Source organism: Temnothorax nylanderi, unplaced genomic scaffold (genome assembly GCF_030848795.1).
Source record: "Temnothorax nylanderi isolate EJ_2023f unplaced genomic scaffold, tnyl_v1.0 TNYL_tig0044_pilon, whole genome shotgun sequence".
In the NCBI taxonomy this organism is placed as follows: Eukaryota; Metazoa; Arthropoda; class Insecta; order Hymenoptera; family Formicidae; genus Temnothorax; species Temnothorax nylanderi.
In genome coordinates, this window is record NW_027249106.1 from 468051 (window position 1) to 487537 (window position 19487).

The following is a 19487-nucleotide window of genomic DNA, read 5'->3' on the forward strand; positions in this document are numbered from 1 at the left end:
TCCTCGCTCTCCTCGTGGAAGCGCACCTGTGTCAAGCGCGCGCCGCGTGTGTGTCTCGCTCACAAACTCACTGGTAGACGCAGTAACGACGAGGAGCGAGCTCCAAGAACGTTGGAGCACATCGTGGAGCGTCGCGTGTAGAGTTGCAACAAGTTCCAAGTGGTGTACACCACATAGCCGTTTTTTTCAACGTTTCCTCCTCATCTTTCTCCTTCATTGATTTGTAAGTTGAAATCCTTTATTGTTCTTTTCGCGACTTTTCGGTCGTACAATTTTACGCGTTGTCAGAAACCGGCATCGCGACGCCGCGGCGCCGCGCCGCGCTGCGCCGCGGCTTGGTCATATAGTGAATCGATGAACAAATCGGGAATTTCAACGACATTAGCGAGCGCAAATAGTTAAATAAATTTGTTTCTGTTTGTATTAGCATAGCTAAATAAATGTTTTAAGACTAAGTCAAGATACGGGGCAGAAATTAATAATTAAAATTGATCATTAGATCAATGAAATTGCTAACATTTTGAATAATAGTCTTCTCTCACGTATTTCTATAATAGATGAAATGGATCGCGCATCGATTAGTACTTTAAGCGGTTATTAACTTTATGATATTAATATGAGACAATTTCTAATTAATATTAATGTTAATATAAACTTAATACTATGGAGTGTTGTATACATAGCATAATTTAACATTCCAAATAACATTTCACTGCAACAGACATCATTAAAATATAAAAAGGACATTAAAGTATAATAAAGTCCAAAGGCTATATTTTATAATTCTATTTTTAACAGATATAAGCGAAATATCTACAGAAACACACACATACACACACACACTTATGGGATTCATAAGCAGCGGGCCGTCTAGCGCGATTTTACCTGATCGCTGTTGAAAGAGAGAGAAAGAACCGCATGCGAGAAGGAGCCGAACGAAAGCGAACATCCGTGGTAATGCGAGCAACGCTATATACGAAAGGAACACTTGTGTTTTATGTTCGGCCCGCTCCGACACTTGTGTTTTGTACGCGATCCGCTTCCTCCTCCTCGTCGATGCGATCTCGACGTCAAAATCTAGACACAGGTCTCGCCGATTCAATTAATCCATCTTTTCCTTCTCTCTCTCTCTCTCTCTCTCTCTCTCTCTCTCTCTCTCTCTCTCTCTTTCTTTTACAGATTTTTCCTCTTCTTTTTCTCTTTATTTCTCTTTTTCAAGATCTTGGTTCATCGTTATGGGAATAATACTGTTCAAAGACATGTCGCACGTGCATTCTCCCCTCCCAAAACTTGTGCGAACAGTATTACCGTCACGAATCGTTGAAATCATATGAATTCATTAAATTATACGTAATATATCCAACATACGCAATCAAAAATATTTGAGCAGACCTTTGAGCACTCTCACTTAATGGCATATTAATTATTTTAATATTTAATTAATTTACCCGTGTCTGGCTTAAGAGCGAGACACATATTCCAAACAGTGACTAGATTGCTCGATTGTAAGATCGTTGTCGATAATGTAAATATTAAATCGATAATTCAAGTTATTCCGACGGTATGCGACGGAACATGCGACGAAAGATTACGCTCTGTGAACGGACTTTCTTTCTAGATAAGGATGCCCAGGTTCATGTGATTTTCTTTCTTTATAATAGCACACTTTCTTTATAAATTTCATAAAATTCCACATATCATTCACATTTAATCAATATCATATTTCTATTTTTCACTTATGCACCTATCGCATATTTTATTTCTGACGCACCTATACTGCTTCAAGTATCGTACAAATTTTTTCCAATCCCGATTTTTATAACCATTCGCAATTATCTTATGCTCCGAATATATTTATCGGTGCATCCATTCTATTTCCGTTAAGTTTTGGATTGCGAATACTTACGACAATTTCATTTCAGTTTTATATCGATCATGACACATATCCATCATGTCTCGAAAGCCACGGTCACTAAAAACTGTCTTGACACATCTCCCATAGAAATGAAATGACTTTTTATTTTGAACATGTCTTTTTTTCTCGATCACGTTCACGACGCGCTCTATTTTCGAATACGATTCATCAGTCTGACTTCGATCTTATTTTCACCTGATAGATCACAGACCGCGCAACATCGGCATCGGTGCTTCTCGCGGCGGCGGCGTCTGGCACGAAACTATTTGCCGCCAGGAAGAAAGATATCCCCTGAGCGCAGATAATATTTTATTAATCATTAAGCACATAGCCGCCGTACATATAAGATAATGGGAATAATATCAGGCAATGACGATAATACTGTTTGTCGTGTACGTTAATTATTGGTCCTCGCATCGCGACTGACTTTCGCGCTGCGCCGTCGCGCGTCGGCGGCGGCGACATCACCCCTCGATTATCGCGTCGATCTATTCGGAAGTAACAAAGCTTATTTTTCAAAAATATTAAATCAATGTATCACAGAAATAAGGGAATAACGGCGATCGGAATTCTTCTTTGTTCGTTCAAACAGTTTGAAAATCTTTGATTGATGAGTCACAAATAATGTGGCAACTGATGAAAAGGGAAATTTTGAAAGTAATCTCTTGTAATTCTTTGATAAATGTGGAGTATTTATGCGTAGAATATACATTTGATAGAATTCCCCCTGTAATTGCATGATTTTTTTTAACATTTTCCTAATTTGATCCAAATAAGGAATCAGTAAGTACGAAATTAAAACTCTATCAAAAAATTCACATGAGATTAATTTAAGAAATATCGCACATATTTTCATCTATGAATTTAATATGCCGAAATCTTGTAAATTTGAATTACTTACAATAAGAATGAAGAATGAATACACAATATACATATAAAGCGTGTATCATATGTCAATAGGATTTTATTAGATGAGAACTCTTGTAAAAATCTCACCGTCAAAGATGGTCTTATTCGGGTGAAAAGAGCAGCACGGGTTTTAGTTCCGAATGCCATCCCAATATAAATCATTTTTTTCAAGGTCTCGTAACGTTCCATTCATGGCCGAACGGCCATAATGTAAATATTGGAATAAAAAGTTTCGATCCCGTCGTTACACTGCAGAAATGTAAACATCACCATAACCGTACCATATGCGTGTCTCGTCTTTTCTCTTCGAAAAACTAGACGATTCTTAAAATTCCATTGGTTTTAAAACATTTTGAAAACATTTTTGATTGAAAAGTCTGAGTCTATAAGTATCTTCGTCATTGTCCTTTAGCTTCGAGTCTATTTTTCGGATATTTTACGACGAACGGGCGTATATTTGCGACGAAAACAATGAGCACGAAACTTGTGTTTGCACATCGCGGTCGTAGCGCGATGTTAATCCCGTCGACGTTAAAATCGAGACAGTTCTGTCTCGTTGTAAATTTCAGTAATTGCGCTGTAAAACCTTCTTCATCTTTGCACGCGTTGCGGACGTGAAGCATCGCCATCGAGTCATTTAAACACAAGCCATAAAGGACTTGTACGTTCGCCATTTTAATGCACAAGCACAAACATGCACTATACTCGATTACAAAATGATGACAAATTGCAATAAAGTTTTATTGATTTCTTAGTATTAAATAAGATCAGAGAACTTAGCGCTATCGTTTTCTGTTGTGTTGCGTCTTGAGAAATCTTCTTAATCTGTTATCGTCAAACTGCAATACTGAATCGTAATTTCAAGTCTAATCTAATGTCGTGCAATTCTTCAAATATTTAATCGAAAGGAATCTATTTTTTGAAATTTTAATTTATATTTAATTACAGAGATACGCAACAATTAAAGTTTGAAAGTAATAAAAGTAAAAATTTCAATATTTTTATTAATACAAAATCATCTTTATATCGATCAGGAAAGCTATAGTTCGAAAAGAACATTCGATAATTTTAGGACACTGCGTATATCAGTATATGTACTTTGAATTGCATGATGTCAACGGGCGAAAATAAGACATCATTTTCGCGTAGATTCTCAGCGATATGGATTTTCACGTACACACGCGTACGCCAATCACGCATCTACACACACCTGTATTTTTTTCATGTACGACGATAAGGGATTTCTACGTGGCTGATAAAGAAAATGGCCTCGACGTGTTCGCGCCCCGTTTAATGACGTAAATCCTCTTTGCTCGCTCGATTTTTATTTTCGTCGTGTTTGCCTCAGAAAAATACGAAAATTCGCCACGTATTAATTTTCAACGCGCACACATTTCATTTATGTCACAACTTGCAAGGCTTACAACAGTTACAACTTTCCACACCTTTTTATGAGAATCAACACCCATTCATGTTTGTATGCTTCATGAATTGCTCACTTTGATCGTAAATCTGTAAACTTTACTCTCATATATGAAGCAGATTTCTTACATAGGCATAGATGAAAATCCGTGGAAAATTTAGTCTGGGAATTACTCACACTGTGGCGTTAGATAACACTTGAGAAATTTCCTTTAGGTAGCCATAAGATAAGCGCGAAATCAGACCGACCTTTTCCGCTACATTTTTTTTCGAGTTACACTTATTATCAGCGGTAACCGATCTCGCAATGCACCTTGAGTTAAAGTATATTTACTGGCCCGTTCTCGTGAATCCCCGAGGGATTCACGATGGATTCACCTGGGGAAATCCATAGACCGACGTAGCGGAGGAGAGTAGGAGCGGCCCTACGCGCTCCTGGCGAATCCGACGACTGAAATTATCATTTTAGCTGATATACTAGCTAATGTAAGGATGCAGTTTTATCTCTTATTATCATGGGAAACGAGATAAATCGCGATAGTACCGTTTATTTTGACAGCGTGGCGGCACCACGCGCGCCTCCCCATCGACGATGTACAGCATGACGCCACGCTTTGTGTATCGGTCCGGATATTTTCGTTCAGGTGATTTAGGTGATCTTGGCTTCGACCACTCAACTTCTCTTTCCCTTGTCTATCTTGTTCCTGGTCCATTTATCACATAACTATATAGTATATATATATATATATATTTTTTTTTATGCAAGACAGTAAGGTTGCGTGCAACAAAAATCAAATACAGACGAATGCGCGAAACGCGTAAAAAGCGAAACAAATTTTGCATATTAGAAATCTTTTCATCCATATTCTGATCATTTTAAATCTATGTTCATTTAACGCTGCTAAATATTATTAAGTTAATTATTTAATTTTTATTCAATTAATATTATTGATTAATTGAAAACTTTAACTTATTAAGAATTAATTTGAGATATATAGTAAGATGTATAAAATTAAACGTTATATGAAACTTGTATAAAATACAAGAATCCATAGAATATTGGAAATTATATGTACAAAAATAATGGTTTTTATGAATCGTTATCTTATATACTTGAGGAATGTCGGAGTTCTTGGTTATTTGAACTCAACGATTACACACAATATGACTTAAGTTTCGTAATATAACTGTTATGTTTTTGTTAGAGAAACAGGTTCACTTAGCATGAACATTTGTCAGAATTTGATCGTGCGTCATTGCATCGCTGAGAAATCTTTCGTGCAATTATACATCACACGTCGCAGTTACCTCTTGTTTGCCGAGTACTGTTTGCTTACTCCGCGACATAACACGATTGTAAAATTGAACGATCGCCAAACTTCCCCATTAAAACTCTGTATGCAGGTGGTTTAACGTGACTGCACTGCGAAGCTAATCCGCATCGATGCGTTTCCGAGTTCATATCGAATTGTTTCTTTATCGCGAAGCTTTAAGTCTTAGGAAAAAGAGGGATCGGTTTTTATGATTCCATCGAAAACGCATTATATTCATTTTTGCAATTAATGCTTTATGGTAGACGATAACTTTTGCTGGTGATAACTTTGCGAATTAACAAATTTGTCACGCAAATAGAGAAGAGATTGTATAAGAATACGAACATACGAGAAAAAAAAGGAACATTATCAAGAAAACATTATTAATTTTTTTTAATATTATAGAAAATAAAAAATGCACAGATTTATATACCTATTCACCATTCATTTATTAGAACCTTATTACAAGATTCCTATTAGTCTCTGATTTTTAGCGCTGTTATTTTATTTATCGAATAATTTTAAATAAAGTTATATAATATAAAATCATTTTTTACTTTTAATTTAAGTTTATATTCAAATGATAATTATAAATGTAGATAAACACATTCGTGGCATTAATATGAAATTCCTTGACTGTAGATTTATTTATTAATATATATTTTCGCGTTATATAATCATCACACGATGAATAGCATAAGTTTCAAAATCTTTTTCCTGATTCTGTGTCATTAATTTTCTTATTCTATATGAAATATCTCGTGATCTAATCAGTGTCAAACAATTTAACGAAAAAATTATTTTAAAGTCAACAAAGCTATGATTCGTCCCATCAAAGTTTCGGTGTGTTGCAATTGCGTATAATCTCCTCTTTTTCTTTTGTCGTAGCTCGTAATAGCGCGCTCTTATCAGCAGAATATTGTTTCAAGAGGAAACCTGCGATGTATATGTGCGTGTGAATGTGCTCTTGATTTCTATCGAGCGGGCACGCTTACCGGTATCGTTGCGATCGCAGGTAGAAATATCCAACAGCGTCACGTACGCCATTCCGGACAATTCCATGCGTTCAAAGGTTCGGCTTGAAAGTATATTTGTTTCCCTCTTGAGTCGCGATTTCGAGAAATCCTCCCGTAGCTCGTATCGATCGTGCAGATTGATAAATTTATGGCGGCAAACGCGTCCTTTTATCTTAATTGCCTCTCATTGAGATCGCGAATTATTAATTTACTTGATTCTATCGCTTAACTTTGGCAATTAATAGCGGAAATCAGAAATTGCTCGAGAAAATTAAGTGTCGCGTGTTTACGAAATCAATTTGAGACACTTTATCCTATTCTCTATTCCGATAGTAGAACTTTCTTTTTTTATCTTAAACTTTAATTTAGGTCTAGACGTAAGCGGAATAGATTAGTTTAGCTGCAAGAAGTTAAGTATATCGGTTTCGTGTCATATACCTTTCCTCAATTATCAAAAATTGTGACGGTTTCGTTACCAATGACGTTTCGTTTGCTGAAATGAATCAGGTGCACGATGACGCAAGCAATAATCATTATCTTAAGATGACTCTTCCGTATGTACGGTGTTCGAACGATATAAATTAAAGTTACTATTTTTCTTCTTTCCTGTCCTATTTCGAGATTGGATGATAATTAGTCGCGCGGCATAACACAATGTCAAAAATTATCTATGATTTAATCGTTATCCAGCTCGCTTTAAGATATTCGCACGTTTATCGTGAGAATTATTTCATTATTATATTATCATTATTGGTATAATGGCTGTATAGTACAATTTTATACCGTGAACAATAAATGTAATTTCGGTCTATTAATTCTTTGTACAGGATTATAAAAAAATGACCTAAAATTTGACATATTTTTTTTATGTCTACATGTCTTGTTATATATTTAACAATTCTAATTTTATAATTAATTACGAAGATATTTAATGTCCAGTATTGAAAACTTGTGATAAATGATAAGTTTCACACTTTTGTGGCTCAATTTCAAAAATTGCTTTAAAAATAAAAGTCTATAGACGAAGAGTTTATTAGGTTTCGGCCAATTTGTACATAATTGACGTATGCATATCGCTGGAATACATAAAAATATAGAGACATAACCATTATGAGCGTCCCAAATACAGTGTCAGAATTAAACGTTCAATTTTAATTCTGACACTGGAATGAATAATATCTTCCGTTCCTACTTTCTTCTCTATTAAAACGAGGTAATATTACGAACCCGTCGCGCGCCGTAACGATCCCTTTTTCTAACTGGTCAGTATATACACGGATGAATCATCATCCCCCTACGGTTAAGCTGTTGCCGCTACAAAATGGCGATGCAAGGCATTAGCAACGATGGCCGACGATGACGACAAGATCTCGTGGACATGTTTCGTTCCCTCGCCGTCCCTGGTTATCTCTCGTCGTCGCTTCATCGTGCTTATCAGTGAGCAAACAAACGGATTCCCTCTGCGACCTTTCCCCCCCCCCCCCCGGAACGTACTATGTGTAATTCGTCCAATCCGGCTGGACAGAATTACGAACGCACGGTCTCGTTGGACTTTACCATCATATCTGACGGTGTAATACAAACAGTATCTATATAAGCTAACGGACGATTGCGTAAAAAATTTTTGTATAAAGTATCATGAAATACCATCAAAAATATCATTCTAGCAGGAAATGTTATCAAGTTCTTGATACAACTGTTACTAATGGAAAGACTCGTTATTGAATCTCTATTGAAAGGATAAACTCGTTCGTTTTAGATACATCTTTTCCGCATTTAAAGAGAGATAAGTCTAGTGATGGCAGAAAAGAAAAGAAGAAACAAAATTGCAGATAAAACGTACAAAAATTAGATTTTTGCATCAAGCTATATATCGAAGCATCAAGCTGGCGAAAGACGAGAAGCACGATCGATTCTTGCGGCAATAGCAACATGCGAGAATAGCCACGAAGAATCTCGCAATCGGCTGACCAATGAGACGCGAGGGTCCGCCCAATCGGTCGCTCCCGCTGCTGTTGGTGTCCATCTAAATTGTCTGCTGCATGTTCTCCATACAGCTTTTCTCTCTCTTTTTCACATCCCCTCTCTCTCTTTCTCTCCCACACGCTCATACACACACACAAACACACACACACACACACATATACACATACTTTGTCACTCTCCGTTCTCTTCACTGCTCGGTGATGACGAACGCAACGTCAAGAAGAACGGCATCGCCTCGTTTGGGACCAAGCAGTAGAGAGAGACTCACCGACATAGCTTCGCTACGATTCCACCTCTTTCCTTCCACCTTCCGTCTCTTTGTGGGACATCACGGCAAGTCATTTCTCTTGCCATCCTCAGTTGCAAAGCGTTTCCCGCCGGTGAAGCGTCTTCTTTCCGAACGTTCTTCCCAACATTTTCGTCACTGATCCCGCGGATACTTCAAAGTGTACATACCGTATATTTGGTACACGCTATCAGTTTAAGTGTATCGGTCTTTGGGACCGAGTGTATTCAGTGCGTCAAGGTTGCAGGCTGCGAGAACAGAAAAAACCCGGCGCGAGGCTCAAATGCGACACGCAGCGAATGAGGTATCAATGAGTGATCACTTTGCTCCAATAAAATACGAGAAACGTAGAAAAGTGTAGAGTATACTGAATGATTCGTGTCATAATTGAAGATTTTAGAGATTTATTTAATAAAACTATGATATTTGAATTATTAAATTAGATTGATTTTGTTAACAAGTATATTAATGATATATCGGGTTACACAGTCAGTTACACAGACCGATTATATTTTTATAAGTTTTTCTGCTATAAAATGTCATTAATAAATTTGCGGGCAACTTCGTTTAATGAGATCAAAGTCTAAAATAATCTTTTGTCGATTAATTACGAAACGGGATCTTGAGCTTTGTATATTTTTACGGCGTCTTTAATTCTTTAAAATAATGATAATACAGTTCATGCTATTGTTCTCTTCAATATTCAACGATTTATTGAAAGTTTAAGAAAGACACTTATTAATTTCAGTTATGATTCACATGAAATCGTTATTGCGCGATAAATAGATTTCTCCGATTATTTTATTTAAATTTACAATAACCAATTTTTTTTTATTTACTTCACCACCATCACATTTATATCTCATCATCACCGTCACATTACGATTCGATTTGACACTCGCGACACTAAAGTACAGATTGCGAGAGATCATCGCTGACGAGATATAGCGGAAGTCGCGCGAGGTCTTTGCCAAAGAAAGAGAGCCGTCGCGTGCTCTCGCGCCGGAAGTCGAAACTTGACATTGCCGAACGGAAGTGTGACGCAGGACAAACAGTACCTCTCGCATTTTTTCCCGAGACGGACGAGGTGTGTCCCCGGTCCTTTCCCTCTCCTCCACCCTCTTCACTAAACCCACCGTGTATGTTCTCGCCCGCGAGCCGAAACAATCCCGTGTCGCGTGCCTCGAGGATTCCCCTGAAAGAATGACTAATCGAGTCCGCAGGACCGTTAGTCTTCATCCTGTTGATTGACAAACTTTTAACGAAAAGATTATGATTTGATTTACTTGAAATTTATTTTAGAGATATGATTAATTTTTAATTATTGACGTTAATTCTTATAGAGATTTTTAAACTGACTTTATACTGTTGCAAAGTCTTTATTAAATATCGAGATAGATCAACGTGATATACAAGAGAATATCAAACTTGCTTGCTATGTAATTATCATATACAGCCACTGTATCTGAAATTCTCCTTTCTTCAAAAAAAATAATAATAATAAACTTATTTCTGCAAGATCAAAAGATATGGAGCATATTAAATGTTAATGTGATTCCCTTAATTATAACGGCGAATCATGTGCAATAGTATTGCTTTTCTAGAACGAAAGTTATCGGTCAGAGCAAAAGTTTCCGCGCAATCGCCGACCTAGACACCAATCTCATCAGTTATCCGGTTGAAAATCCGACATATGACTTTACTTGTACCGTTCCGTTATCGCGACGATAACGTTATTCTAGTGTCTTTGCGCGCGAGTTTTCGCACGTGGCCGCGTTGTTGTCTGTCATTAACATTTACACTTATACGTTGCTCAGAAAAATTAGAAGACTGCAAAAGTTGACGAGACTCTCGCATTTATCTTTTCGATAAGTTATCCGTAATAAATAACGTAATATGTCTATTAAAGATTAAGTATTTTTTAATTATTCTCGGAAGGATAAGAACAGAATTATTTTTGGACAGAAATTTAATGAAACGAGCGTAAAAAGACATTTCATCGGAGATACACCGATGAAATCGAAAAGAGTCAATGCACTTGGATATATATACATGAGATTAGATAATTATATTGCTGCTAAAGTAGAGCTTCCACTTTACTCAGGAGGTGATGAAAGAGACACTGGTAAAACAGGAGATCAAGATGGAATGGGATGGTCATCATGCGGATGATAATTCATCGCAAGTTCCTGGAACGGAAGATCAGACAGCAGGGAGTCCTCAAAGCGTAATAACGACCAGAAGACATGTGAGAACGATTACGACCGCTGGTCATATAACGGAGGGAATCGCCGAAGTTGATCCGGAATCGCCAGATTCCAATACGGTTACCGGGAGTCTTCATCAGGGACTTCAGCAGAGAAATGAGCAACACGAACAAGCTCAACAGCGTAATTTCCAAGAGGAACAGCAACGAGCTCATCAAACGCAGCAGCATTACGTGCAGATTTCCCATACGAGCAATGAGGATCAGCAACGATCGACGGATCAGCAACGCGTCGTTTACGCCACCAGCGGACAAGAAGTTCAAGTCGAAGTGTCCGAAGTGTCCTCCGAGGCTATCACACTTACGGTTAAAGAACCGCCCAGGTAAGAATAGTTAAAAGATTGACAGTTAGAGTTAAAAATTGATTGAGAAAACACCTGTATCCAAACATGACTTCTTCGCATGAAGGTACGAGACACCTGCTCCAGACAGAATGGAAGTAGACCGGATATACGCTTATTCCGATGGTCACGAAGTCCGAAGAGAGAACCATGTGATCACCGTACAGGTATCCGATCATCGACGAACCCAGCAGACCGCGCACCAAAGATTTAGTCCTCACGAGAATCATCAGGTGTCCGGGACGAACGCTGGCACCAGATATCAGACGTCACCAGTTATGACCACGACGGAAGACGCCTATAACGCCTCGGCGATCGTTAGCCAGTCAGGATCTACAGTCCATCTCGGGTCACCCGCGCCGCCATACTCACCGCCAATCGATAGTATACGTGCTGGTCAGCAGCAACAGCTCGTAGCAACGAGTTACGCTGACGCCAGCAGTGTTGTCAAATACGATGCCGAGACCACGGCCGCCGCGGAAACCATCAAGGGTCCCAATACGTACACCACGCTGGAAACGGTCGCTATTCCTCCCACACAAACCGTTCAATACACACAGTATTTATCGGGTGGCGAGACTTTTCAACAGGCACCGACATATAGTTACGCCAAGCCGGGAGATCCCGTGATCTTGGCGTATCCACCAGCGACGCAACTTGGCTCGAGAGTTACCGAGGTGAGAAAACACAGCCAGTTATTTGAATGATATATTTTATCGTCTCAATTTTCTTTTATTTTATAATTCACATAAATTTATATATTTCACTTTATTTTATAATTCATAAATATACTTCGTTATGTAATTCAGCAATTTTATTTTTTCTTTTATTTTATAATTAATATTAATATTTATATTTTCCAGTTTTTTCTTCATTTTTATAAACCGAGAAAATCTACGTTTCACATTCAATAGGTAGAATCATCCGGCAGCGCGTACATGAAGAGTGATCCCACGTTAGCGTCATCCTTGGCCGCCACCCGAGCGGTTCCATTACACTACGAGCAACCTGGTTCACCAAGTTCCCAAGTGACTCTATACAGCACAGGAGCGACGTCGTATCAATACGTGAAACCTTCCTCAGGTGATCCTTACTGGCCAGGCGGCAGCACTCCCTCACCCCCGACTTTGGAGTACGTTCAGGGCTATCCGGGCATCACCGCGATCTCCGTCAGCGACGCTACCAATGTGCAACTCTACTCCAACTGCAGTGGCGGATACAGCGTTTCCGCGAGCGGGAATGGGCCATCCCCTGGGTGGGCCACTCTTCCGCTTCCCGGTACGGACGAGGCATTCGAAGGAGCCATCCTAGCGGCGGAACCCAAAGAATGTGTTAACTGCGGGGCCAGTATAACGCCGTTATGGAGACGGGATGGCACCGGTCACTACCTCTGCAACGCTTGCGGGCTCTACAATAAATCGAATGGCATCAACAGGCCACCCATGCGATGCCCCAAACCGAAACAGTCGGTTGCACCGGTAAACATTGTGCGAATCATGTGATTACTGTAATCTAATTAGATATAATCTTTCGGGTTAATTTTAATTAACGGTATAAGTAATTTGAGAGTCGTTTTCATAGAAAATAACATTCAAATCCCAATTCTAATTACGCGCATTTCTATTTTTTTTAAAAATAGTTATTAGTTTCTTTATATTTTTATAATCGTTTATAATAGTTCATAGTATATTACACAATAAATTACGTATTTCAATTATTGTACCTTAAATAATATAATATTTAAGTTGCACTCTTTATTTAGCTTGATTGTCCGAACTCTCGAGTTATCCATAACTGACAATGAGTCTTCTTTATTATTTTCTAAGTAATTTTTAACACATAAAATCTTGAATTTATTGAACATAGCGTATATATTGAAAAGGGGTGAAAGAAAGATTAAAATACTGTTTGCTGCTCTCACGTTCAAATGTTTAATTGTCGAGTCCGAAATTCGTTTGACCATTGCTAAAATGAGGCCACTGATATTTACCCTGATAAATTTCTCACCCATGAAACGTACATGGCTTCAATATTAAGTAACATTCTCGCGCCCTCTGCCTCTCTCTTCTCTCTCCCTCTTCTCCTCGTTTCCCTCTACCGCTACCAAAGACAGAGGGAAGAGGAACGTTATCTCGAGCAAATAATCACTACGGGACTCGCTGGCGGCTGTTTGCTCTATTTTTCTTGCTCTGAGCACTCCCATTTCGTTGTCTCGATTCTTCAAATACTCCCCGTCTCTCGACGGCGACGCAACATTTTATGTCGTCACCGTCGAAGCGATGATTCTCTCGTGAGATCTTTTTACGCTTACGACGTGTACATTTTTACTCCCGATTGTTCCCAATCTTCGATTGTAATTTTAAATTATTCGATGTAAGCAAGAGTTCATCGTTCGTGAAATATGTAACTTAATTTTGTAATTTAATAACGTGTTACACATAAGTTTATTTATGTGAATTGCGTTACTTTGCAATTGATATGCGTTTATGTGATAATATGAAAATGCTTTTTGCATTGCAGGCTAACGTACGAAGGACAGGAGTACAATGTGCAAATTGTAGGACAACCAATACAACCCTTTGGAGACGAAACAATAATGGCGAGCCTGTCTGCAATGCGTGCGGCCTTTATTTCAAATTGCATAACGTAAGTGTCGAAATTACATAATAATATTACATTTTTTCATTCGTATTAATCGTATTTCATTTGAACAGAAATTAAAAAAATAAATATTTGACAAAAAGTAGCATTCCCTTTTTCTATCGGTGGTGTTTGCGAGTGATGTTCTAAGAACTGCTATAATGCCTTCTATTCTCGTGCGATATGAAAACACCAAGAAAACAGCGGAGAAATTTTTTTAATTAACATTAATCTTACTGCGAACTGGTCAGCACGTTGTTATCAGTCTTTTTACGATTGCTAACCGCGATAACGACGACTTGATTGTTTTTACGCACGTGAGACGACCCCGTCTCGACGTTGAAGAGGAGCGCAGATTATCGCGCGAATCTGTGCAAACGATCGTAACAACAAATTTAATTAAAACAGAAATCGATGCGCGGCTGTACCGAGGTTTTCGATCGAAACGATGCTCGTTCTGTCTACCCCCCCCCTCTCTCTCTCTCTCTCTCTCTCGCTTTTATTAGTCAGAACATAAAAGTTCAAAATACAAACGATTTCATGCTTTAGCCAGTCAGAGATTATTAAAAGAAAATAATTTTTCGAAATCTCTCATACAGAAATATAATTAGATTTATACGAACAGGTGAATAGGCCTTTAAGTATGAAAAAGGAAGGAATACAGACGCGGAAGAGGAAACCGAAGAATCATTCGAGCATCACAAATCTACCCGGTCCTAGCGGTATCCACAAGACCGATATCAAGTCCAGTCTACTTGGTGAGTCTTCGGTGAGCAAGTCATTATACAGTTTATTTTTACTAACACCTCCCATCAATTTACATTTTAACAACTATACGTGATATACATCTTCATCTTTGAATTATTGTTCGCCAAAAATTTTTTCAATTGACGACAATACCCTATATAGTTTCATTTTCACGAACATTAGTTGGGCATTCAGCTAATTAGATTAGGTGTACCTACAGGTAGGAGCGAGTAAAATACTTTCAAGAATATATATTTGCATGCAAAATTATTATGATATGATAAACTACTGTAATATCTTATTACTTAAGCAGTTATAAACACTAGGAATATACCATTGATGAATCATTATATTATTAGGATCATTATTAAAAAAAATATTATTTAAAATGTACAGTTTGAAGCTAAAAATTATTTTTAACCGTCGCTATCATCGACGTGTAAATAATAACTAACCGATTTCTCCGCGTACAAATATCATTCTTCATGGAACGGTCAGCCAATAATTCCCGTCCCCGTCCATCGACAATCGCGATGGCCGACTAAACACACGATCGCGTGTACATGTGACAGTATGAAGAAGGGTCGGGGAAACTCCGACAAGAGCATACAAGAACCGATAGCGCCTCGGATTGGTCAGAGCTCGGGATGTACTCTGATAGCGGCTAACACATACCTTTCATCGATGGGGGATCAACCCGAAGTACACGCACGCGACGCGTTGAGATATGCGGGAGGGGGGCGTGGAACGTTACCTTCGGTTCGTCGGTGTTTTCCTCACACGTAAGATCATAATAAAATTAAAAGATGATCGGCGAGTGATCGGCATCACCAGGTTGCATGTAATCTTCTAGAAAGCTATACTTCTGATCGATTAAAAAATATATTAGCAATTGCGCTCCCGATTGAGATATACTTTTTTATTTACAATAATTAAACTGTTATGTGCTATTTCGAATTAACGTGATCGAGCATTATCGCTTATTGTTAGTCGAAGTCCTTCAGATTTGCAAAGCCGGATATATAAAACTGGTGAATAATAATTCGCGAAATTTTACTTGAGTTACACATGCGCTTATCTTTCCCGAAAATCACGCTACGCGGCCTTGGGGCACTTCCTAAGTAAATGACAAAATAAAGATTAAAACCGATTAATGATTGTATGGGCATCTCGAATATTCATCGTGATAAGAAGCTGATAGCTAAACCTTTCCGATTTAAGTGTCAAATATACATAATTAACAAAAAAATAAGTGAAGAGACATAAACAAGTTCATTATTGGAAGAAATCTATTATTAACAAATTTAAACATATCATAGAGTAACATCACGAATAGTGCGTTACCTTGAAAAACAATTTATATCCATGCATATATTGCTTGTCAAAAGAAGTTATGAATAATGCAAGAGCATGATCAGCGCGTCAAGTGTGGTAGTCGAGTAAAGTAATCATGACCGATATTGTCTTTTTGTTGACATTGCAGTGGACTCGTTGCAGTTGAACATGTACGCAACCGGGGGTGGGGGTAATGGAGGGGTTGAAGAACATTGTCTTCCTGTAGGTACACCAACTGGGACACAATTAGGGCATGCACACTCGCCTCTTGCATTACCTACCGCCGCCGTGTTGAATCGCCAAACCACTCTTACGTAAGTCACGAATCACTTCATTTGTAACGCAGAAAATTTGTGCATATTCCATTTTATGACAGACTATCGTTAATTTCATTAATAAACTGACTATTAAAAAAATTAAAATTAAATCAAAGAAACTTCGAACGGAAAAAGCAAATAAACTGCAAAATAACTGCACAAACAATAAAGAAAAATTAATTTATTTTTGAGGTGTCTCGATACATCATACATTTATAGCGTTAGTTTTGATTAAAAAATTGATTCAAAATTCAACGAAGAATGAAAAGAAACTCATAAATGAAAAGAATAGCGATAGTTCTGAGACACTTTTTACATAACAATGAATACATAACAATTGAATTTCTATCAAAATTGAAACAAACATAATGAAAGAAAAAAATTAACGTTTTAGATATTATTGCTAGATTATATTTTACTATCAAAATTTAATTTTCTTCTTTATGTTCAAATAAAAAAAATTAGATATTAAATTGGAAAAATGGAAAATCTCATAACGTGATAATTATTTATTAATTCCATTCTCCTTTTATTTTAGTGTGCCACCACTAGAACCAATCACTAGTCAATCCAGCAGCGACATCACCTCGGTTATAACGTCAACTACAGCTGCCCATGCTGAGAAATCGTGAATATCATTCAGTTCTGTAGAAATCTGTAGGAACTCTGTACTTGCCGACCGTAGCTGTAATACCGCTATACGACCGTATTATCGATTTTATTATTGGTTTCTCAACATCGAAATACGTTGCTTAATCATTAAAAAAGTGATTGTATTAATTGCAAATAGATAGAATTATCCTGTACAAAGAGAGAAACAACGTGTACATTATAAATGTTTGTATTCACTTGGATATTTAGCGCTGAACAAAAAGCATCTCTGATATATGAAAGATGATGTTTAGTGCTAAACGTTCTGCATCAATACGAACCAAAGGAGTCACTTCCACCTCAATATCTAATTATCTAATTTTTTGGAATTAGAAAACAATTTTTGAAATTGTGTTCCTATCGCTTATTTATATTTATTCTTAGGTATTAATTGTCATACCTAATCTTCTATTTCAGCTCTTGAGGATTCAGTAACGTGGCACATTGTAACCGATGCATTTATTCTATTCTTTTATCCCTTTGCTTTTTGTCGTGTGATTCACGTCGTTTTTGCAAAATAATCAAATGTTTCTTAGGATCGATACAATATCGGTAACACTTTCCTACAATTTCTCCTTAGGATCCTGCGTTACCGATATTGCAGACTATGTCGCAGAGAATGTCTGAACTGATACGCTCCCTACCAGGAAAAACGGACAAGAGAAAGGAAAAGAAGACTGCTATGCGTGTTACATTAAGAAGAAATAAAAACTGTACAATCTGCTTTTTTTAACTTTAGTTTGAAATTCACTTTTAAATTGATTCTTGTCTATTTTTAGATACATATTGCAAAAGACTGCCTTCTTTTTCTTTTTTAACAAATGCGTTTTCCCATTATAATTGTTGATATCAGGCAATGCGATGTACCAGGCATTTCAAATATAAATTTTTAGACAATGCGACATACAAGGTATTTTGAATAATTAATCTATATTTGTCGTGCAACTTGTACTTAATGTGTGACAGTACTTAATGTACTCTCTGGTCTGTGTGTCTAATTTTGTAAATATGCATTTATGCCACGTGATCCAAAGAAATATGTATATCTAGATATATATGTGTGTACAGATGTATATTTTAATTTTTTCTCCAAAGAGTAATATATAACGTAAATACATGTACTTAAACATATTTTGCGAATCGTTTTCTTTAAGACGATGAAAATTCGGTATCTTTCAGGATGAGATCCCTATCCTTTTGTCGCAGAACAGTATTTATTTATATATAAGTACGACTATTCAAATCATCTTGTTGCAGTATCACAAACATTACAAATTATAAATCAATTGACTTATAAATCATAGATGTAGACGTAATAGTAAATTCTTAATTTTCCAATAAATTTTCATTATCGCTTTTTTTTAATAACTCGAATACTGTTAACATCATTAATCAAAAAATGTAATAAGCAAGCTGATTGTAATTATATGGTGTGATAAAGCGAGAACAAGATTCTCGCGAGTATTTTGCTATCAGACAGCAATTCATCATATCTTAGCATTTGCCGAAGAGTTCTCGCAGCAAATGATAACACCTGTTTAAGTAATTATCTACTCAGTGATGTGTAATTTATTAATTAACACATATCGAGGATAGTTATATTTAATAAGCGTTGCGCAACTATTTGTATATCGTATAATAAACAAACATGAATAACAAAACGCACAGATGCATTATTGTTTATCAAGTTGTATCATTTTGGTGCATTTCTCTGCTTTATTATCATACCAAGATAATCCATTTATTTCAAGTAGTATATTAAGACTACAACAGAAATTGTACGTTCCGCATCCTTCAATTATGATGAGAAATTATGAGTTTACTATTTATTAGTAAATATGTTTATTTTAAATATCTTTACTAATATTATTAGTAAACATGCTATACTAAATTTTTAGTAGATAAAATTATTGAAAAGTATATATTTAGTATATACATAGGTAGAATTTAATAACATTTATGCTAAACAAAATTCAATTCTTGGTGTGTATACATGCACAAAGGCACAGCAAAGATCGCGAAACGTAGATAGGAGAGAAAGAGAGAGAGAGAGAGAGAGAGAGAGAGAGAGAGAGAGAGAGAGAGAGAGAGAGAGAGAGAGAGAGAGAGAGAGAGAGAGAGAGAGAGAGAGAGAGAGGGAGAGGGAGAGTGCGATGAAGGTAGAAAGCTGGACCACAGGTAAGAGGTGACAGGCGAAGAGAACGAGAGAGGCGTCATGAGGGGATAAAAGGGAAAAGGAGGCAAGAGTCCATCAGCCTAAAGAGCGGCTATCGTGCCGGCTAAGGGCTATTCCATGTTAGCCACTCTCACCGAGCTCCTTTTTTTCCACCTCTTTATTCCCCT

At 37.2% G+C, this 19487-nt stretch overlaps 1 protein-coding gene across 9 annotated transcripts; it reads left to right on the forward strand.

Annotated features, from left to right (window-relative positions):
• Window positions 1–82: 82 nt before the first annotated feature.
• LOC139771768 (uncharacterized) lies at window positions 83–18053 on the forward strand. Of its 9 annotated transcripts, none has more exons than XM_071704796.1 (9): window positions 83–223; window positions 10952–11436; window positions 11522–12131; window positions 12369–12941; window positions 13975–14100; window positions 14720–14852; window positions 16325–16490; window positions 17032–17121; window positions 17725–18053. In XM_071704796.1, exons 2-9 carry the CDS (start codon window positions 10958–10960, stop codon window positions 17774–17776), a joined length of 2229 nt encoding a protein of 742 aa, XP_071560897.1. In that variant the 5' UTR covers window positions 83–223; window positions 10952–10957; the 3' UTR covers window positions 17777–18053. The 9 variants fall into 9 exon arrangements, 7 of the variants coding, with proteins under 7 accessions (XP_071560897.1, XP_071560895.1, XP_071560896.1 ...); XM_071704794.1 differs by lacking the exon at window positions 83–223 and adding an exon at window positions 7555–9151; XM_071704795.1 differs by lacking the exon at window positions 83–223 and adding an exon at window positions 7555–9151 and having other exon boundaries at window positions 12369–12932.
• The last annotated feature ends 1434 nt before the right edge of the window (window positions 18054–19487 follow it).